The sequence below is a fragment of the Pleurodeles waltl genome, chromosome 8 (assembly GCF_031143425.1).
Source record: "Pleurodeles waltl isolate 20211129_DDA chromosome 8, aPleWal1.hap1.20221129, whole genome shotgun sequence".
Taxonomy (NCBI): Eukaryota; Metazoa; Chordata; class Amphibia; order Caudata; family Salamandridae; genus Pleurodeles; species Pleurodeles waltl.
The window spans coordinates 1,188,320,598-1,188,344,702 of record NC_090447.1 but is presented as its reverse complement, the minus strand read 5'-3'; the positions used below and the strand labels follow the sequence as shown (position 1 = coordinate 1,188,344,702).

At 43.9% G+C, this 24,105-nt stretch overlaps 1 protein-coding gene across 1 annotated transcript in view; it reads left to right on the top strand.

The window, feature by feature from the left end:
- LOC138249586 (guanylate cyclase soluble subunit beta-2-like) overlaps positions 1 to 24,105 on the top strand; it is a 278,483-nt gene that overhangs the window by 11,833 nt on the left and 242,545 nt on the right. The window contains exon 3 of the mRNA XM_069203529.1: positions 7,290 to 7,384. Within this exon, the coding sequence (XP_069059630.1) occupies positions 7,290 to 7,384 (95 nt within the window). The remainder of the gene's footprint in view (positions 1 to 7,289; positions 7,385 to 24,105) is intronic.

Sequence of the window (24,105 nt, the reverse complement as noted above, 5' to 3'; positions counted from 1 at the left end):
GTTACTTCCCTGGGCAAACAAGGGTATGACTGTACCAATGGTGACGGGTACAGACACAGCATCTGGACTTGGTCTAATGTTTGGGTTCTGTGGGTGCATAATTCCCGTATTCTGACTCATCAGTACGGACATGTCTGTCTGTGTCCCTGTTATAGGAGTATACTTTGGCATTGCTTGTGACTGTACTTGAGGCAGTAAGAGTGTTGTTGGCTCTGTCTGAACCAATGATGATTTCGGGAAAACCTGTCCTGTTGGCACTATTACATTTGTGGCAGATTCCATAATGGGTACATCTGGATAAATTCTCAGGACATTTGGCTGTGGCATTGAATTTTGTGCGGCAGATGTAGTTGATAGATTAAGACTTCTCTGCATTGGGCTCTGTGTCATGCTAGGATTAATCTGCACTGGACTTGTCGTCATGTTAACAGGTGTTGGTGCCGAAGGGTTTACACTAGTGCTTGAACCGCTCTCTTGTGCTGCATATGGTGGGGGACGATTTCTCACTAACTGTAAAATGAACTCATCATCATCTGATTCTTCCTCAAGTGTTAAAGATCTCCTAGACTCCTTTGATCTCCGCTCCCTACTGTCGGAGGGACTTCTGTTTTTCTTTCTGGTAGCTTTCCTTTCTTCTCTCTCGCTGTCCTGGGTAATTGCAGGAAACAACTTAATTCACTGTAAATTCTTGGTTCTCCAAAGTATCTGATCGCTGTCCCATCTAGCCTCTGCTTGTGTCTTTTCTGCCTTTCTCATTCTCCTCTCAAACTTCTGTTGCTTCTGCTGTCTGGCTACTAATTCCCAGTTTGCTAATGCCTCGAACTGTACTGGTCTTGGAGGAAGTTTCAAATCATATAGCACCCTCCTCAAATTATCTAAGCTTCTCAAATTAAATGCTTCATGGGCAGAAAATGCTAAACTCCCATCTTTCTCTGTCACTTTGTACCATTGTTTCAGCCAAAGACATGGTGGACCACCCTTTTCTTCAATTACAATGTAAGCAGGTGTACCTTCTGGCGGTGCATCTCTCCTATCTTCTTTGTAATATATGTATCTCCCTCTTTAAAGCCTTGAAAAATGTTATTTCTGTGACCTTTATGTTTTTCTAAATGAAATCAGGAAGTGACTTTCAATCCCAGAATTCTTTTCATCGACCTTCTCAACCAATCGTGCTTCATGGTTGTCCACCAATCCGTGCGCGATCCTTCTCACTAGCCGACCTATCTCAGCACGGCTGCAATTATGTCACACTCACACGTACAGCGGCTGACAAAGTCTTTCGGCTTTTCCTCCTAAACTCAGATTCACACTAGACTAATGCAAAATTATTGCGAGCACTAAACAAAATCAAAAACCCAATTTGTCCGTTTACTGCAGGTAAGGTAACACAATTGCTTCAGAAACCTTACAGATTTTTCACTGACGACGTTTCGCTCCAGTAGCTATTCTTTCTTTCTCAGTTTCCCTGATTTGCAAGCAAAATTCGACTTGCAAATTTTACTCTCAACTAGTCAGTGGGTCTGTCCTTGTGCACATAAGACTCACTAGATCTCAGTCGAAAATTCTTTCATTCACTTCGACTCACGCTCTGACTTGTCGACCACGCCCGATCGACCTATTTAACCAGACAAATTACAACAAAAATTAAGTGTCTCACACACTTTTCAATATACTCCGGAGTCTTAGACCTCACAGGGCCCGTATAACAACAACCATGTGGACAATTTTTTAGCACAAAGCGCCACACACATGAAGTTCGATGACTTGCCTACTCTCAAACTTTGGAGTACGCAAACTCCATCAACAACTTCATTTGGAGTACGCAAACTCCATAAACCCTCACAAACATCACAATTCACATGCTGTACAAAAACAATCATCCCTGCAATGCAGACAGCCTTATACTATGGTGCAAGGGTGACTGAGTTGGTGCATGGCAGCCCACTGTGTGCCAGCGCAAGGAAAAAAGGACAGGAATGGGTCATATCTTGAAGATTTGGCACATTTCTGCCCTTTTCTTTTAATGCAGGGCAGTGCAGCAAGAAGGCTTGCAGTGCTGCCCCGTGCCAGAAGCTTTTAAATATGCCCCTTAGTGGCTTAATGATTATCTTTTTATTCAACAATAATAACTGCCTACTGCTCAGGAAGGAAGAAAACTGTTCAAGGGCTTTTTCTTCATAGAGTGTTTTTCTTTCTGCTTGCAGGCTACTCTGTCATGGAAAATCCTTACAGAGGCTGCCAGGAGGTCAAGCTGCAAGAGAAGGAAGCAAATAGCATTATCCAATAAATACATGGAGCTTATTGTCAGTTATCATCTTGAGTGTGGATGTTCCCATACTGTAATCTGAGCAGAGTAGTATCGAAAGGGCAAGGAAGACTCAACATTCCAAATGGGAATTGGATTTACAGAAAAAGTCAGGGTTCCCAAGGGAGATATTTTTCATAGTTTTTTACTTACTTACTTGGAGGCAACATCAGTAAAAATGCATCATCTGGGCAGACGCCCTGTTGTCAGGTATCCATGATATTTTCTTCACATACATGACTGAAGATGGAGAGAGGAATAATGTTGATTAGCAATCAAAGGTGGAGTTGAGGATTTATTAAGAGTAGCATTACTTGGTGTATTTGTAAGTTTTTGGCTAGAAACCCTGGGTAAGGGATGTGCTGATCTAAAGGTAAGTGTGCTTAAGAAAAATGAATGCCTTTCATAGAAGTGGCTCTGAGCGGATAGATGAAGGAGTTTATGGGTTTTAAGTTTGCTTTAGATTTTTTAGAAGTGTCTAAATGAGAAACTTTGCTACATACAATCAAGGGAATAATGAGCTTATTGATCTACTGGAGGAGGCTTTGATGGCTGCTCATAAAATATATATTTAATCTGTCAAGAAGTTTATTTGTATTTATATTGTTCCACAATTTAAGACAAAGTCCTTCTTCGGTATATAACAGCAAACTGTGCAATGAGTCTTCATAATACTAGACCAATAGCACAAGACGTGGCACTACATCCACTAATCAGAAATAGTTGCCATCCCATAGAGTGATGGGTGTAAATCTTCTTCTATAATGCATTAAATCTTTTTAGCTAGGTCACGGTCTTCTCTCTTGTCAAAGGTTGTGCCTTGCTATGTATGGATTCCTATATCAGGATTAAAATGAAATTCAAAAACACTCAGTAATAGTGTATTGGTATGGCACCTTCTATAAAAGTATAGAGTTATGGGCAAGTAGAATTAATCACAAAAGTTAGAGTGGGTGATTATACAATATCATTTACCCTACTACCTGGGGTACTAATGATAGTATGCTGAGGTCCACTGTGTGAATCAACTAAATGAAGATACTATAGCACACAAATACAGAAGCCCAAAAGTAAAAGTGAAAGTCCATCACATAGATTTCTGTAGGCAGTTGTTTCTAAACAGTATGATTATTGATTCATAGGAAACTCTGCGTACTCCAGTACGTCATGCCACAATCTAGCAGAGTGGTCATAGTTTAAGTGTTTGGGAGTCAGAGCGTGTCCGCATCCAAGAGGTGTGCACCATCCCTGGTGATTCAGTGGTGGCAAGAGGACAATGACAAGAGCAGTGAGAGTCCTCTCACGCTGGTGTCCAGGGGGTCACGGAGCTTGAAACCCCACTGAATAATGCAGCACCCTACGGGCCCAGTGATGCCCATCTGGTGGGGCTGGTTGGTGTGTCTTTGTCATTGCCCTTAATGTGCCACATACCGCCATCACAGATAGATTTCATGGCAAGAAGTACCCATTAATCCTCTGCCTAAAGAAGCTGAGACAAGCCTGGAGGAGTAGCAGAGACTAAATGCAAAGTTGATAAGGTCCCAGGTTGTGGAGGGATTCACCTTATTTACATCTAACAAAAGAAAGGAACCACTGCAGCTTGCAGCTCCTGGCCAGACTGGTTATGATTGGTGCAGCACTTCATCCTCCCCTTAACCACTTCCCAGTGGTGGTGATTTCACCCTGGACACAGCAGTCCACTAATGATGCCAGGAGGGGCCCGACACTCGGTATGATGCCATGGCTTATGAGTGGGAGGCAGACTCTCCTTCCACGACGTCTGAACAGCAACCAGTTCTTTGGAACTAGATATGGACATTGAAATCATTGAAATCTCCAGATTTACATCAGCATGTACTGAACCCTCATGCTCCCTTCTTTTGCCCATAAGGAAAAGCCATGTATCTGGTGTAATGACATCTGAGTCCCATGGGTATTGAGGGTTGACTCGGAGTAGACACACCTCTTTGACATCCACACACTACCAGTGCCTTCTCCTCCCTTGCAAGATAGAAGTCTGGCTTACCACCACTTTGAAGGCACACGTTTTACTCGCCATTTTTAATTATACTGACTTGTTCTGGTCACATAAGCCCACTTGCCCGGGTGGGACATCACCTGCAGAGATCGACAGTCGAAATCAGACATAAAAGTAACAACATGTATTAGAATAGGATTACAAAGACATATGAAGTGTTGATTCCTGGGATGCCTACGCTGCCGTATTCTTGGGCACAAAGTGAAATCTATGTGAATTATTTCATGATAACTCTCCCTCTCCCCAATGCCCTAACTGTGACACCTAAGGACAAGAACTTAGCAAGAGGCATTGTCACTGGTTTCCATCACTGTGTCTCTGGAATAATTGTAAGGAGTCTGTTTTGAGCAAAGTAATAAAACCTATTTTTCACCATATTCTTCTACATCAAATGTCCAAGGCCAAATCATCCCGCCAAATACTTTTCACTGAGATGGTGACAGAGGAACAGAAACCAGTGCTAGGCAAATGGTGGAACTCATGCTGGAAACCCTGGACAGGGAGCTAACATCCATCAAAATTATAACCAACTCTGTGAAAGAAGATATGCAAACAACAATCAATGAACTTACATCTTTGAAGTCAGACCTGGGCATCTTCTAGACTTGACTCAACACAACAGAACGGAGAATGCAGGCAGTGTTAGCTTTCTAGGGTCCATGAGTGTGTGGAAAATAATGACTTTCTCGGCATACTGACATCATTCATCTCAAAATGAACAGCCTATCAATTTCGTTTCAGCAGGCCTTAAGAATCCGATTAAGGACTGGCAGAAACTAGACCAGTGCATAGCCAATCATTGCATATTTCCTTTGCCACCAACAGGCCAGGAAGTTAATCACTGTGGCAAGAAAGCATAATGGACCAGTTCATTTCAAAGATTCAAAAGTCTATATGATGGCAGACGTCTAATCAGATCCTATGACACAAAGAAATAAATATGTAGCACTATGACCCCAACTTTGGAAATGGAACATCCATTATGGCCTACTGGAACCTTCCACAATGCTATCACAGTCGCTGGAAGACATACGTCATTCTTCAAGCCAGAAGATCTAGAACAATTCCTTGAAACAACAATACAGGAGGGCAGAGACAAAAAGGAGACATCAAAGACTGTAAAAAGAGATAGTAACAAATCTCTATGGGGGTCATTCTGAGTCTGGCGGGCGGCGGAGGCCGCCCGCCAGACTTCCCCCTCCAAAATACCGCTCCGCAGTCGAAAGACCGCTGAGGGTATTTTGGCTTTTGCACTGGGCTGGCGGGCGACCGCCAAAAGGCCGCCCGCCAGCCCAGTGTCAGAATCCCCATGGCGGCGCAGCAAGCTGCGCCGCCATGGAGGATTCAATAGGGCAGCTGAAAACCGGCGGGAGACCGCCGGTTTTCCCTTTCTGACCGCGGCAAAACCGCCGCGGTCAGAATTCCCTGCGGGGCACCGCCAGCCTGTTGGCGGTACTCCCGCCGACCCTGGCCCCGGCTGTCCGTGACCGCCGGGGTCAGAATCACCCCCTATATCCCTTGAAAGCTTGAGACAATGCAACTCACAGGCTACTCCTGAGGGTAGATGGGACTGTAGTGTGGTAACTGGCCTCCTAGAATGCTGTGGTTAAATCCACTCTGTGAGAAAAGCTTGCACAGCTACATGCTAGACACACTACAGAATGTTGATATTAATGGAGACTATGGCCCTGATTTATACTTTCTTTGCTCCACATTACCGTCATTTTTTGACACAAAAGAAGCGCAAAGTTACAAAATACAATTGTATTTTGTAAGTCTGTGCCGCTTTTACGTCAATAAATGACAGTAATGCGGTGCAAAAAAAGCATAACTCAGGGCCTATATGTGAAATTGGGTAGAACTGGGTATGTTGGAGTATTTGCTCGCTTCATCATAAAACTAAGGCCCATATGTATGGGCTTTTGTTGCAAATCAACTTGCTGCGCTGCCCTGAGTCAAAGGGAAAGGGTAGGAATGCGTTATATCTATACCATACAGCACATTCCTGTCCTTCCCCACTTGCGCCTTTTTGGCTGTCTACCGCCAACGCAGGCACCCTTGCACTATAATGCAAGGGCTTCCGCATTGTAGGCAGGGTTGTTTTTGTGCAGGAAGGGGCAACTTTCTGCACAGAAACAAACCTAGGATCATGGAAGGCTTTTTCCTCTTTTCTTGTGTGCTGCAAAGAGGAAGTAACAATGAGAAATAAAGGTATTTCTCCTCGTATTTCCACCCCTTGGGAGGAGTACATTTTTGGCGTAAGTCTGAAGAAGCGTCAAAATCCATGGGTGCTGCACGGGAACACCCACCACACATACGTTGAACACCTCACTTGCGCACAGTAAGGCAGCGCAGCGATTTGTGCTGCTTTGCCTTCCTCCATCGCAAAGCGGCTTCGCGTGGCCTCATATGCAGGATTTAAAGGTTTGAGCCGCTGTTTCGTCATATAAAGTGACACAACAGCAGCGCAAAGGGCTCGTAAATATGTCCCTAAATATGAAATGACATAGTGAGAGCTGCACAGACCAACATTCAGGGTGCATGTAGTTGTTGGGTAGGCCGGGAGGTGGCAGGAGTGACTTTCCTGTTTAAAATTGACTAGTTACAGTTCATATTAGAAAGTTTAGTAAGTTAGAGTTCTTTCACATTATATTCAGCTACAGGTATTTGTGGTCTAATACTACACTCCTCAATACATAAAACACAAGGATGTGCACGCGTCAGAATAGTTTCATCCTTTTTGTCTTTTTGTTTCGCCTTAATCCCAAAAAGACACAGTTGTCCGGCATCCCTCGGGGATTGTGCTCCATAGATATTCACACTGCAGACAAAATCGTGGTCTCCTCTGCTAGCGTTATGGTTTCAAGGAAATCTAAACACATTAAGTTCAAATGACTAGGACTATTTTGCTTTTTATTTTACAATAATGTTCTGGTTTTTTTCTAGAATGAAAGCAGATGTTCAAGACACGTTTATGACTTACACGGCGTATGATGACGGAATAACACTGAAACTAATCAATGAAGCCTGCAAACTTCTGAGTAAGTGCTCTTGTAGATATTATTAAGTGTGTCTTAACTATTAAAGGTTCAACACCTGTATCATTGAACTCACTTCGTCTATGTAATTAGTGGTAGTTTGTACCACAAAAGTGTTGAGTTTCTAGTAACTTTAGAGAAACAGATGTCAATGTTATCTTCCCATGAGTCCCAGCAGTGCTTTAAGCATCCACTTTATCGTGAACGTCTACAGCGTCATGTGGGATTACAAATGTGCGTATCCATTCCTGCTTAGAAAGAATTACTTTTTCTTAAGTAAAAACGATCTAGTAACATGGCATTTGAATATTTCCCCTAGTTTCCATTGCTCAGTGGCAGAAGCAGGGAAGAGGGCCTGGCATAAATCCCACTGCATCTCTACTTAACTGTGTGTGATATATTGGAGTATGCACTTAAGAATGTTTTTATTTTTTATTTTGCTTAAATTATACCAGCATGCTATTTCAATGTTTTCTTTAAAATTACTAAGCAACTTGATGAGTTAATAGCGGATGTATTTTTTATTTCTGATTACTCATGCCCAGAGTTATTAGGTGTAGATCATGCATCTGTTTTGGGTGATTTTAACCTTTGATTTTGCACAGTCCCTTCTCCACCTTTTGCTCCTTTTATATCTTTCAGGCTGTCGCTTTCCCCAACATGGGGCACGCCCTAAATTTTCATTTCTCGTTGTGTGTTCATTGAACTCCGTCTCCTCAGTAGATTGCTCAGATGCCCATACTGTTGAAACCAGCCAAGTCGATTCAGTTTTATTGAGCAGTTAATAAAAATAATCTCAACGTAATATTAAAAACAACAGTTCAGTGTACAAATATCTAAAATATTCAAATTTTCCAATTTAATGTAATCTTCCGGCCTCTAAACATAATCTATAAATCAAGTTAATCAAGGGGGAGTGCAGACGGAGAAAACAATACAGCAACCCAGGTGTAATATAACGGTGTGACACAATTTCTTCAAAGCCACCCATGCGCCAGAGCATAAACTAAAATCTAATTGTTTTCGGCAAATTTAAACAGAATTAATGATCAGCGTAGAAAAACCAAGAGCAAATCATTAACCACTGCCATGAATTTATCAAAACCACCTAATGATGGCATATCATTCCAATTAAATCAAGTTTGCCTGGGAAGAAAAGAGCTGGGTGTATTGAGCTTAAGAATTGTTGGCTTCAAATACATTGTGTGTTCTATTATAGATGCTAGGCACATTGAAAGACATGTAAAATGGTCTCATGTTTGTAACTGCAAAACTGGTAGCCATTGTAACCATATGGCCCATTATTACCCCCGAAGAAACCCCTGTCACCATGACGTCCACTCACTCATGGGCCCCATTTGACTCCTACCCTCACCACACCTACTCCAGAGGACTGCAACCCATCAGCACAATGCTAACAACCATTTGGCATGCCTTCACCTCTTTTGCAACCCTCCCAGATGCTTGGAAGCACGCAACTGTCCTCCCAATGATGAAGAAATCTTCTGCGGACCTTTCAGTGCTTGCCAACTACAGACCGATCTCCCAGCTACCATTCCCGGCCAAGGTCTTAGAGAAAATCATCAACAGACGCTTCACTGAATACTTCAGTGACCAATAGCTCCACACAACCATTGGTTTCAGACCGAACCACAACCTACCTCCCTTCATCTCAGAAGCCAAGTGCACTATCGGCGGCATCCCTCAAAGTTCAACCCAACATGACACATCTAGCTGACATCGTCGGAACCCAGGACCTCAACATCATAACCTACGCCAATGACACCCAGCATCCTCTCGCTCTTAGCAGACCCCATCACCACGAAGACCATCTTCCACAACTGCATGAAGAACGTCGCCGACTGGATAAAGACCTAATGTCAGAAGCTCAACACTGTCAAGCCCAAAGTGCTGATCTTCGGCTAAACCGCCTCTCCCTGGAGCAACATATGGTGGACCACCAAACCAGGACTCTCTCCCACACTGACAGATCACTCCCACAACCTCTGCATCATCCTAGACAGCAAGTGCATCATCAAGCGACAGATCAACGCAGTCATCTCTTTCTGGTTCCACACTCTCCTCATGCTCAGAAGAATCTTCAAATGGCTCCCCATTGGCACGAGGAAAACTGTTACTTGTACCTAGACACCAGCCTGCTGGACTATGGTAACACACTGTAAGCAGGAAACACCACCAAACCTATGTGTAGACTGCAGACGATACAGAACTCAGTGAACAAACTCATCCTCAACCTGCCCAAAGGGACCCACAACACCCCACACCTTAGGAGCCTCCACCTGGCTCCCCGTCCAGGGAATATGCCAATTCAAGATACTGACACATGCCTACAAAGCCCTCCATGACCTAGGATCAACATACATCAACCACTGCCTGAACTTATACCAACCATCCAGAGACCTTCGCACAACCACCCTCACCCTCGTACAGACAGTGCACATCTGCTCAAGCCACAGCAGAGGCCTTTCCTTCTGCTACTTCACCGCCAAGTCCTGGAGTGGCCTTCCCCTCCACCTCTGGACATTGCCCTCGCTGGTGGAATTCAGGAAGAGACTTAAGACCTGGCTTTTTGACTGAGTCCTGTAACCTAGCACCTGGATACCCTCACTGGTGATTAGTAGAGTCATACAAATTCTGTTCGATTGACAGTATGGAAGCTGCCTTCATTCTTGCCACGGATGACTCTGGATAGAGGAGTCACAGCTCTCATCCTCCTGGACCTCTCGATGACATTTGACATGGTCTCCAACCACATCCTTAACCAACACCTACGTGACATCATAATCCAAGGACAAGGACTCTGATGGGTCTGCTCGATCGTGACTGGAAGGACACAGTCAGCCAGCCTGGAATCATACACCTCGGATGCCTGCAACGTCATCTGCAGAGTCCAGCAAGGATCCCCCCTGAGCCTGACCCTCTTCACAGCATACATGATTACCTAGCCAGCATCATCCATTCTCACAACATCAATGTCTCCTCCTACACCGATGACACGCACCTCATTCCCTCCCTCCTGGACAATACTCCCAGTACCCAGATCAAGTTCAATGCCTGCATGAATGAAATCGCACACTGGATGAAAAACAACTGTCTAAAGCTGAAAACAAACAAGACCAAAATCAGGATTTTAGGGAAGAATACTTTACAGTGGGATACCACCTGGTAGTCAATACATCTAGAACTGACACCCACAAGAACGTCAGGGTCATCATCAACCAGAAACTCAACATGACTGCCCAAGTCAACACCATCACCTCCTCATGGTTCCATTGTCGCGTGGGCTCTCATTATCCTAAATGAGACTCCTGGATTTCTAGGCAGCAGGATCGATAACGGTGTGGGGGACTGAGTCTGACCCACGTGTAAAGAACTCTGTCACTCTAAATCTGGTTTTTGCTCCGGCTAACTAGCAGTGCCTCATTTCTCCCAGGGGGAAGAAATGATTAGGCAGCCAAGCGCATGACATCTTTGGAACTTCTCAGGGAAGTCGTGGTCACTCAGATCCAAACCAACCCTCTTATTTCCAATATGATCTCATATACAAATGACAAAGACAGTATAAGTTTTATATAATGTTTTAATAAAACGACTGTATTTTAGATATTAAGGCGTGAGCCGCAATAACCAGAACGATACAACACAGTAGGATTGAAATAGTCACCAGGAGAGTAAAACATAAGAACAAAGCTATCATATTGTCTAACAGTTCCTACTCTCCCTCTGCTTGTTCTATTTAGAGCACAGCATGTTAAGCTTCTAGCTTGCCTGTCAGAATCACTGTGGAGACATCAGCCCTCATACCTGAGCAAAGACCTGTGATCTCGGTTCAGCATCTGCAACAAGGCAGTCAGCGTCTAGTTGTGGTTCCCTGGTCGGAATCTCCCTCTTGCGTGTATTGGGACAAGGAAGTTATTTTATAACTAACATGTCATCGTGATCACAAAATGTCCCTACGCAGGAATGCCAAGTCTAAACTCCTACCACGTCTATCGGCAATGTACCAGACTGTATCCTTGACTGAAGCACAGAGTAAATATGTTATGGAGAACTCCAGTGCTGAAGTAGGCAAAACAGTGTGATATGAATAAAAAACAACACCATAGAACTGGTTATTTGAAAAATAACAGTACGAAGCCTAATAAAAAGCATGTAGAGCAAAGTGCACAGAGGCTCTAAGCTGTCAGCAAATGAATAAAATATATTCAGGGCAAAGTGCACAAAGGCCTCCACTGTATGTCAATACCGGAAGATCCACGCCACAAAGTACCATGGAGCAGGTGTGGTCCAAAGCCCCAAAACCATTCAGGGCGGCACCCCGTGCAGGGCCTATGAAAGAGACAATACCATCTTCCTCCAGAAAGGGAATCTCATAAACCGCCTCACGAAGCAAGCGCATCCGTAGTGCACAAGTCTGGGAATGAGCCCTAATCGGGAACATCAACAGATCAATATCGACCATTGGAGGGCGCTGCAGCGAGAGACAGAGAGCCAGTGCATGTTCAAATGAGCACCAAAGGCATCGAAAGACGGGTTGCACACAATTCAAAACCGGTCTGAATGACAGAGACCAGTCACACTCCAAATGTCCCAGGAGTGTTGCTCCAAAATGCTGCATCATGCGTTCACGACACAGCTGTGCTGACGGGAGCAGCAATACAGGATCTCGTCGTGATGGGACAGCCATTGCGAAAAAATAGCAACAACACCAAGACTCCAGCCAATAAAGCCAAAGTAATCGGGAAACCCCCAAAAATGCTTCCGAAAATAGAATGTATAGCCGAAGGTATCAAACCGAATATGGAAGAGAAGGTGTGAGTAAAATCAACACCAACAGCTTTGAAAAAATGTGCAATACCAGCAGTGCTGGATGCATTAAATATACGTCCCACAAGTTCACCGAAGTGACTTGGAAAGTTAGTATTCAAAAGGGACTGTATCTCCGCCGATGACCTTGCCACCTGAAGTGCGTAGGTCTCGCTAGCAGATGTAAGGGCCACATGCTTTTGAAACAATAAAGCTTTTAGCCGAATCAACTTGTCGAAATCAACCTTGGAAGTAGCAATATGAGGCCAGATGTCCGCTACCTCCCTAATTTGAGTGGGGGGAAACAACACATTCCCGCAGCACTTAACGGCCTTGTTGACAACGACGATGTAAACTATTCCGGCACGCATGCCACAGCAGCGTTCGCTGTTAAGAACAATGTAACTGCAGTTAGAAAGCACCTGGAAAGTGTTTTTAATAACCAAGACTGGAACTCCCTTCAGATAACAAGCTAAGTTAGCAATCGAAGCGTTACACGCCCCGTGCAAGGACAGCTGTTTACAAACCATTGAATGGCTGACAGAAGCTTCGCATTCGCTGCCGCTAAGAAAAACCTCCCTCAAACCATTAACACATCTGCACTGAAAGGGAAGCTCCCACACCAAGTGTATGTAACTGTCTCCCAATAGTTCATATCTACCCACCGGAACGTGCTTCAAACAAGAAGTAAATTGCAGAGTGGAGATAGGCAAATTAATAACCCCATGAATCAACCACTCAGCTGACGGAATCTCAGCCACCGTGAAAGGCAGTTTCTCTAATTTCTCAATATTCAACATAACATATGTCGCTTCCTTTTTAGCCATCAGTTGTTGCTGACGAGTCAAATTAAAAGAGAAAAAGATCTCCCTGGCACGAACGTGCTGCCATGGAACGCGACCCGCCTTCAAGGTCTGAAGAGTCCAACCCAGCTGCATGATGGACCGCGTCTGACTCTGCCCATGATATAAAGAAGACATGTCCGATTTAATAATGTCAATGGCAGAGGAAACAATGCTGTCAATCGTGTAAACACGGTCAGAAAGGGTATGCATGCCATTATCAACAACGGACAAAGTCTGCATCAGGTTTTCCTGATCAATCTGCCTCAACCGGGCTGCAGCCTCTTGTTGTGAAAGCTTCCAAATCTCATTATAAACTTCGTATAAGAACCTTTTCTTCCGTGGTACTTTGGGACCCGACAAAAAATCTTGTAAATCAGTATCATTAGACAGTAATTTGAGATGTGACTTAACTGCATCCAGCGTGGATGACTTCAACCATTGCTGACAAAGCTTCCCCACGCTGTATGTAGTTATAATATCAGCATGTTCTGGTGAAATATAACGAGGGTCTGCCCTACTAGTCCTGAACCCCCCGAAGAGGTGACAAAACGTTGATGACACTTATTAGTGTCTACAGGCCATAATAACCACCCGCCTGGATGCAACGATGAAATGTTAAGCGTATCATTCTGGACCCAATGTGTAAATTCACTAAAAGTAGCATTCACATAGTGCTGCCAATTTTTTAATTTAGAAGGGACAGGTATATTAGGCAAATTCAACTCCCTGATTGTCGCTAAGCCCAAACAGCTAGTCTGTTGTACTGTGTCATTGAGGAAAATCATCTGCACAGGGATAATACATGCTCTAAATAACGTGTCCCTGCCTTGCATCTGCCAATTTTTCGAACCCCAAACACTTTTCAAGTCAACAGTTTTAAACCAGTATTCATACCCCTCGACCGAAAGTTTAGATACAAACACATTTGAATACAGTAATTTAGTATCGGTCAATAACATTTGCTTATTAGAATACTGTGCAACTTTGAAATAGTAAGACTTAGCATTTCGTTGATCATGCCCAGAAAAATATGCAAATTTATCATAATACGTTTTCGAACTCCCTTGTGGAGGAGTCGAGCAATGTTCCCACTGCACATAATTAAATATGGACTTAGGGCTACTAGCTTTATGAATAAAGTGGTGTCCATAATAGTTGTAGCAAAACATGTCACCATGATTATCTCTAAATTGGTAAGCATCTTCATCGTCATAGACAGTATAATATTGCAAATCTGTTAGCATAGAAGCTACTGTCTTCACATCCCAATCATCAGAAACAATGCCAGGTATAACAATATCATTCATTGATAACTTGAGGACATACGGTATTTGAATCAATTCAGTGGGACCATATATATCAAACATTACTTTGTCCCACACAATCCCATCCGAAATTGGTATTGCAGAAATGTTTACTGTGGACAAGTCTCTTCGAACCATATGAGACTAAAAATGCGGTTTTAACACAGTCTCCACGTGCTCAATGTCAGATCGATCAAGAAGAAAATTACCATGTATTATCAGAAAAAAAGTAACCACAATTCCCAACCATAATAAAAGAGTCATCACTGCCAAAAACAGCCACAAATAGTTCCAAGGAAAAACAAAATATGTGCGTTTAAGCCAAACCAGCATCCGTCGTGGACCGTGGACAGAAGACATCGAGGACGAGGAGCCGGACTCATCATTATCAGCGTCGTTGAAGTAGCCAGAGGCAGTTCTAGCAAAAGGTGCAACTGTGAACAAAGAAGCAGATGGAGGCTCTCGCCTTGGCACGCTATAAACCACATGTTCAGAAACATCAGTAGAACGTACAGCAATTTGATCAAAAGAATCCATATTAATCGTCGTCGGTGGAACAATCGCAAGATCATCATCCACCCTCCCCAAGCTCGGAGAGGAAACAGTGTCGGTGAAAATCACCTGCAGCGGTACTTCTTCCCCAGTAGTGAGAGGGATTCCGGAACTACTGGGTGTCCCTCTTGGTCTGCTGTGCAGAATCGGCCACATGTTGTAACCTGACATTATCAATGGAAACAAAGCGATTTCCTTTGGTCCCTCGCAGCGGCAGTAAAATCACAGTTCTCGTGCCGCTTATCCCCAACACAGGGACAGGTGCTCAATAAGAAGGACCAAATTCTTTTTTAACTGCGACCTTTTCACGCACTAGATCCCCAATCCTGGGTATCCAACCAGTAGGTGTTACTGGCTCATCCTTAATTCCTGAGGAGGCAGCACTGGCAGAAGAGTTATCTTCACGGAATTGTTGTAAATCCTGCAAAACAGTGACACGATCATTTATGTCAATGGGCGTATCTGCCGCCTCCACACCAGGACCATCTAGATCAGGAACATACATTTGTGTTCCAAACAGGCACTCATATGAAGTACGACCCCCCAGTGACCTTCTAGGCAAGTTATTAAGTGCTCTCTGTACTCCATATAGGTGGGCTAGCCAACCACGACCCGTACCTATAACCCTGGCCGTTAAGGATTGCTTTAAATCACGATTTAAACGCTCCACGACAGAATTTCCCTCGGGATGAAATGGAGACGAGAATTGGAGTTGGACCCCCAACTAAGCCATGGTGTCCCTGAATGCCTTAGAGGCAAAAGCAGGGCCCTGGTCCGAATGAAAAGCCCAACTGCAAATGTATCGACAAAGATGCGCAAATCTTTAATAACAGTTCGAGCATCAGCCGAGCGTTGTGGCCATACCCACACAAATCTGGAGCACGAATCTACAGCAACCAATATATATTTGTATGCACTATCTGGTGTCAGCGGACCACAATGATCCAAGTACACACACTGTAATGGTTTATTTGAAATCAGAAGGGGCGTCTGCTGCGGGCGTCTAGCCGACGACGCTTTAATTTGTTAACAAACGTCACAACAAAGGACATATTGCTTCGTCTCTTTATAGAGACCAGGCCACCAGTAATGAGCCTGTAAAAGTGAAATCGTGGCAGCCACCCCAGCATGAGCAGAAGCCACCCTCTCATGTGCTGCAGAAATTAATCGAGGTCTCTCAATTTTATTGGGAATTTCACGTACACCAATGCCTGGAATTGTAACAGTAGCATTTAGCGCACCATTCAAGCAGTAACTATATTTAGAAGGAAATCCTTTAGGAAAGGGCGTGCCATCAGCCGTAGCCTTTATGGCAGCCGAAATTTCTGTGTCTGGTTTGGAACTCGAACGAGTCACTGCGGCCACAGTGGCGACAGCCACTGCCGATTTCGCGGCTTCATCAGCCAAAGTATTCCCAGCAACGTGTATTCCAACGCACTGGTGTCCAAGTGTATGCACAACATGGACATTAGGAAGCGTTTCTTTCAGATCCACAACCTTACCCCACAACATTTTATGTTTAATGGTGTTGCCTTTAGAATCTCTGAACCCATTCATCTTCCAATAGTGTAGATATTCATTGAAAGACTGTACACAGTAGTAGGAGTCACAGACCAGCAAGGTTAAAATCGCCGGATCCGCGTGCTCCAATGCCAACAATAGAGCTTTGAGCTCAGCCAGCTGCGCCGTGCAATCTCCCAAGGTTTTAGTATAAGTATGTCGGGGGCAGAACTCCTCCCCCTCCATAGTGCCGCTCACCACCGCACATGCAGCAGAATACTGTTGTTTAGTCCCAACCGCTGGTTGCGCAGAGCCATCGGTATACATGACCACTTGATATTGGTCAATAGGCAACGTACCAGCAGGAACAGGGTATTCCATCTCATATTGAAGAAATTCTTGAGTCTGCAGTTTAGGGTCAAATACATAATCTACATCAGTGGCTGTCAAAGACGTAGCCCATTGTATCCATCGCGGGTGTAAAGCTTTCGAATTTGGAACACTCGCTTTTGTAACTGCCTCTAAGGCCAGAATCGGGGAAACGACAATGATGCGTTGGCCCTGGGCAAGCGGTCTTTCCTTAATAACAGCCATCTGTACTGCAGTGAGTATTTTCTCAGTCTGTGCAAATCGTTGTTCTGCAGCAGAATACAAGTGAGACTTGTATGCAATCAGGACTGTCTCCCCCTCATTAAAGGTGACATGCGTAAACCCAACAGCCTCAGGAATCACCCTGATGACTAAATGTGTCTTATTGTCCCGTGTGTGTAAATGTTTAACTGCTAAGAGATCAGTCTGCAACTCTCGTAGTATGTGTGTATGTTCAATCGTCCAAAATCTACTCGAAAAATTCGGGCAAATCAACTTGTATAAGGGTTTTATACGCGTCGCATAATCAGGAATGTAAGTTCTGCCAAAATTCAGAAACCCCAACAATGACTGGAGCTTCCGAACCGTATTAGGAGGCTGCAATAAAGCACATTTCTCCCAAAAATATGGCGCTAAGCTCATGCCCTCACTCGACAACTCATATCCCAGGAAAATGACGCTGAGGAAGGCAATCTTTGATTTCTTAAAATTAAACTTATAGCCAATATCAGCAAACTCCACAACAATGCACGATACACGCCGTAGATGTTGCAGAATCTCATCGTCTGTCAGATATATGTCATCAACATATGATAACGCTTCAGGGTCCAACTCGTGCACCATTTCAGTCACACGAGCCGAAAACAGTCCTGGGCTATTCTTATACCCCTGAGGCAAACAACAAAACTTTTTCTGAGAGCCAAACGCACTGAAACTGGTATAGTCCCGACTTTCGGGCACTATATTCTGGCAGAAAAATCCATTCGAGACATCTAACGTTGTTTTGTATTTTTTACGCACGATATTATTCATAAGCGCTGCGCTATGTGAATTCTGTTTTGCATATGTGCGTGTATGACTATTCAAATGTCTATAATCCACCACTATCCTATAGGAATGGTCCGATTTAGCAACCGGAAATAAGGGATTATTCATCGGCGAGACACAGGGCTCAATTACACCCTGGTACTCCAATTGTGTAAGAATGTTCCTAACCGATGCCCTTGCTTCAAATTTGATAGGATACTGCGGTTGTGGCTGAGGTTCGCCCTTTATTGGAATTACATGATAAGGTGATTGTCTATCCCACCCCACGTTATTTCTATACAGGGCGGGAGCCTGTGCTAGAGCCCATGATTTACTATAGGACTCCGCTAGTTCTCTCGGAACAAGTGGTGAGAAAGAAGGTGTAATAACCTCCTCCCCAACCGGGCAGTCGCGAACAAAGTCAGGTGGCCAATCCTGTTCGGCCAGCAGAACATCATATGATTTTACCACATGGTCCCAAAAAATGGCGAGTACAATACGGTCAATGTCCCCTTCCAATCGCAGAGTCACTTGATATACTCTATCAGGATCAGAGACTCGCATATCCGCCGTCTCGACTTGTAAGAAGTCATCAGTTGCTTTCACCTCCAGATGCTCTAGAAGACTCCGGCGAACTATTGTGACCTCTGCTGCGCTGTCTAACAGTGCTAACGCCCATGTCTTGTTCGTCAAGAGAACTCTCTTCTTGAGCGGCATGTCTAACTGAGACAGCTGCCACTTTCTTCTTTTTAAATTGCTGTTTTTGTTGCAGCGGTTTCTCTTCTTGTTTAATAGAAACCTCCGCCGAGCGTTGTGAATACTGTCTCGGTTTCACGTACTCCGTCCTCCGCTCTGACTGCCCACCTCTCTCACTTCTCTTTTCCGAGGAGTCCTGAAAGGAACGAGATTGGCGTGTATCAGTATATTGATATCTATCAGGCGTCTTCAAAGTATCCCTATTCCTGAGATTATACTTATTCTGCGGGGTCTCCGGTTGCGGAGACTGCCCACCATCTTTTTTAGGTGTTTGCTGTTTCTTTTCCCAGCGCTTTTTTGAACCCTCAGGTTGCTGCTGTTTAGCATTATCTTTATTATTTTTACCCTGTATCTGGGGTTTCTGTGGTCTAGCACCTAGGCTATCTCGACCAATACTAGAATATGTTTCCGCTGTTATTCTCGGAAGTTCCCGCTCCTGATTAAGCAGTGGAACATCCCGAAGACTCATTTGCACTGCTAGTGCTACTGCCTCTCCTTTGAGATTACTCAAAATAATAGAAGAAACTGTGGCAAAATTGCCCAGCAACTGCATGCCCAAATCCAAGGCAGGGGCAGCCCCATATTCATCTTGAATCTGTTTAAGCACATCCGGTAAATTAGCTAATGTCGGTGTACCGTGTGCCGTAGTGTAGAGAACGCGGCAAACACCGTGCCCCAGGTATTACAAAGGTCCACCGGAGGAACCATCCCATACGGCAAACACATCGTCAAAATTCTATGTTTATCCTGAGGTCCCGTATGGGGAAATACTGCTTCCAGCGTATTAATTTTCTGCGCCAGCCAAAATGGAGTCTCCTCACGTTTAGCCGGTACCTTACCCATCACTGAGTGTACAGTGGCCGGATTAATACCCGGTACCACTGCCTGTGGGTGCGCCGGAGCAGCACGCGCTGCGTTTGTATTTAGTGTCTGCATGACAAACTGAACCAATCGTCTATATGTAGCCGTTAAGTCTGTATATAAACGACGAACTTCAACCACTGCCAATTGAGCAACCGCAGGATGAGGTGTATATGTAGCCAATAAAGGCCAGGTAGGACCATCATTACTCAGTGGACCTAACGTAACTTGTGCTACTGTGTGTGGGAGGGCGCCATCAAGCCAATTATGGTGTTCTTGATAAGATAGAGGTATTTCTAAGTAAGCGTAAGCCCTGTATTGTCCAGGGACATTCGCAACAGTGTATTCGTGAAAAGTATTTGTACCCCCATCCACTGCTGGAAACCCGACCCAAGAATAAAAAAGTTCAGTTCTATAGGCTGCATGGGCATCTACCACAAAAGTGACTGGACCCCCCTGGACCGTCAGTCCATGTGCCAACAGATGTCCTGTGAGCGGGTGACGCATATTGATTGCTATATTCACTACATTAGGATTCGCCATTTATAAAAAATAGCTCTAGGTCAAAGAAGGCACACCAATATCGGGGTTTTCCTTTCAAAGTTCAAGCTTGAACAACCAACCACTAAGCAATAGGAAGCACCTATCCCGTGGCGGCGGAAACCCTCAGCCCCACGGACGTCTCCGTATACGGAACCGAGGAGTCAAAATATATATGAGACCAAGAGAGTCAGTCGGACCTAAACATTAGAGCCAGACCAAACGTTGGCGGCGCCATGTCGCGTGGGCTCTCATTATCCTAAATGAGACTCCTGGATTTCTAGGCAGCAGGATCGATAACGGTGTGGGGGACTGAGTCTGACCCACGTGTAAAGAACTCTGTCACCCTAAATCCGGTTTTTGCTCCGGCTAACTAGCAGTGCCTCATTTCTCCCAGGGGGAAGAAATGATTAGGCAGCTGAGCGCATGACATCTTTGGAACTTCTCAGGGAAGTCGTGGTCACTCAGATCCAAACCAACTCTCTTATTTCCAATATGATCTCATATACAAATGACAAAGACAGTATAAGTTTTATAGAATGTTTTTATAAAACAACTGTATTTTAGATATTAACGCGTGAGCCGCAATAACCAGAACGATACAACACAGTAGGATTGAAATAGTCACCAGGAGAGTAAAACATAAGAACAAAGCTATCATATTGTCTAACAGTTCCTACTCTCCCTCTGCTTGTTCTATTTAGAGCACAGCATGTTAAGCTTCTAGCTTGCCTGTCAGAATCACTGTGGAGACATCAGCCCTCATACCTGAGCAAAGACCTGTGATCTCGGTTCAGCATCTGCAACGAGGCAGTCAGCGTCTAGTTGTGGTTCCCTGGTCGGAATCTCCCTCTTGCGTGTATTGGGACAAGGAAGTTATTTTATAACTAACATGTCATCGTGATCACAAAATGTCCCTACGCAGGAATGCCAAGTCTAAACTCCTACCACGTCTATCGGCAATGTACCAGACTGTATCCTTGACTGAAGCACAGAGTAAATATGTTATGGAGAACTCCAGTGCTGAAGTAGGCAAAACAGTGTGATATGAATAAAAAACAACACCATAGAACTGGTTATTTGAAAAATAACAGTACGAAGCCTAATAAAAAGCATGTAGAGCAAAGTGCACAGAGGCTCTAAGCTGTCAGCAAATGAATAAAATATATTCAGGGCAAAGTGCACAAAGGCCTAAAGCCTGAAGCTAAAGCGCAATGAATACGTAAAACTAACCACACTACACCATACCCTGAAGATACTGGGAGATTATCAAATGGCTGGCAATCAGCACCTGGAAGAACATCACACATGCCCTCATCACACGCAACCTGGGCTACGGGAATATTCTGGGATCAATAAAAAACTCACCAGAAGGCTACAGACCATTCTAAACTTGGCAGACAGAATCTCTCTCCACCACGCCAAACTCACATCACGCTTGAAGAAGCTCCACTGGCTCCCCATACACAAATGACCACAATTCAAACGCCTCACCCAGACTTTCAAGGCACTAGAGAACACTGGCCCAGCATACCTGAAAATTACATATGCTTTCACAGACCTTCCAGACACTTCTGGTAATTTGCATTCTTACTTGCACACACCAAACGCATACTGAAAGGCAGATCTGGCAGTCAATCCTTCTCCTTCATCACTCCTGAATTAGGGAACAACCTTCCTCCTCACATAAGAGCCTGTTCCTTATTTCTTGAACTCAACAAGGTGCTGAAGACCTGGTTATTCAAATAGTCCCACTAGGCCTTAGGGTTGGCCAACTTCACTCTTGATAAGCGCCAGGATGCATTCCCGTGTGATAGTGCACTCTACAAAGCTGAACAACATCACATAACATTTGTTGGCGTAATAGGTCCAAGACTGATGCAGTCCTGTTACTGAAAACAGCCTATTCTTACCCTAAAGTAACTTATTTTGCAGGTCACAGAGGTAAGCTCAACAATATCATTTTGGAGCCTATTTTCCAAATAAGAATTGCTTAGCTGCATGTCTCCAAGTGAAAGATCTAGCTATGTTGGCTTCTCTTGATAGAACAAATTGCTTCCCCAGTGCCTTTTTTGAAAACAGTATGTGCCATTTTTTGATTCCAAACTTATGTGGCTAAAAGGATGTTAATGCCTTGCTTCAAATTGTTACTCCAGGTAGAGCTACTGAAAATGAGAAATCCTACGTGATAGGGAACTCGAAGAATGGGACAGTAACCTAAAAAGACAACATTGTTTCTGATCAAGCCAGCTAAAACATTTCTGGAATAGCCTCACGGCTGTGCATTAGTAAAGGAAGACTTTTTTTGATGACTACATTAAGTATCAGGACAAACCACAGGCCCAACAAGTCTTTAAATAATTTGTATAAGGCAAAAGATATCGTGGAAGATTTTGGTTCAAGATTAGTAAGATGAGTGAGATGCTGAAGATGGCCTAATGGCTCTTGCAATTAAAAGCCCCAATACTTATCTGAGGCAACTCTCTTGACATATATGCCATCCACAACCATCTTCCACACTTTTTCTTTCCTTTCCAGAGATTACACCATTGCTCTTCTCCATGTTAATGACAATCTTATTTGCTTTGGAATAAATATTGAGTGTGCTCAGTTCGCTTTGAAGACCCATGCTGGTTTTGACCTGTAAAGCAGTATTATCTGCATATTGTAAAGATGAAATATGCAACCTCATAATCCAGCAAGGTAAGAGCAGGAATCAGCCAGGTACAGGTTAAATAGTCTGAGATGAAACTATACACAAACTCTTTTCTAAGAAGGCCGCCAAACACAAACTCTATTACAAGGTGAACACCAAACATGAGCACCATTTCTGTATGGTGAGCCTATTTCTGTGAGGTGATTTCTGTTCTGGGTGCTTCTCCTTCCTGCCATGTGGATCATGTGGTTGTTGTTCTGAGACCAGTCTTTTCTTGTTATGCTGGTCCTGTCCTGATACAGCCCTTAATTTCAAGTTGTCCCTTTTCTGAGGCCATCCTCTCCTTTTAGTTGGGTCATGTCCAAAAGCATATAATGGGCCTGTGATCATTGTAGGAGTGCAATAATCAACTATTTTGTCTGTTCCTCCTTCTGGATTCTTGCTCCTGCTCCAGCCCTGCTAGCTTTAACTCTGCTTCAATACTGCCATCTCTAGGTCTGCTTCAGCCCTGGTCTTGCCCATAGTATTGCCTTCATCTATGCAGGAAGTGTCCTACAGCTGGGATCCAGCATCATAGAGGCAGTTTGGAGCTTACTTATGGGGAACTTGCATTATGCAGCAACACAAGTCTTCTTGCTGCTCTGTCCTATGCCAATTTGAAAGTGCAGGAGCACACTGTATTTATAAAATACGATGCATTCCTGTCCTTTCTCACTGTGCTGTCATGCAATGGGCAGCCTAGCGCCAACACAATCACCCTTGCACTATGGTGCAATAGGCCTGCTCTGAAAGACACTTACAGCGTTCCATGCAATGTATATTTCTATGTGTATTCTCGTATGGTTTTCACAAGTATGTGTGTTTCATGGCTCTCCTATTGCTAGAGGTCTAGAGAAATATTGACACATGCTTTTCAACTCTTTATACACGATTGAAGTGCCTAGTAGAATGACAACTTATTAAAGATTCAAACATTTTGTTGGGCGGCTTTTTGACATAGAAGACCCTGTACCCTGCTTTCTATAGCTGGATCCCTAGCACATTCACCACAACTCCAACTCAACAGGCTAGTTTCTGCACTTGCTTTGAGTTTCCATTAAGTGAGTACTATTTTACTCACTCTTCCCGCGTTCGTTTCTCTAGCCCAAACATTTATGCTAATATGCGTCATCACTGTTCTCAATTGGTAAGCAATACAATGTGTCTTCACACAAGACAATAAGATGAACGAAAAAAGGAATTTCAGTTACTTGTAAGAAGTTTATTAGAACATTTCTCTGTTGCAAATAAAATACATCATGCTAAAATTTGCAAAACCATTACTTAAAAGGGCTTTAATAAAATAGGTTTACAGTTATTTATCAGATTTGTTGTTTATCCATAAAACCCATATTTGGTCAAGGTAACAGCAATAACAAGAATAGCAAATATATATGCAATGGTACTTTTATCCGCATTTAGAAATGGGGTCAGAGTAGGTATCACAAA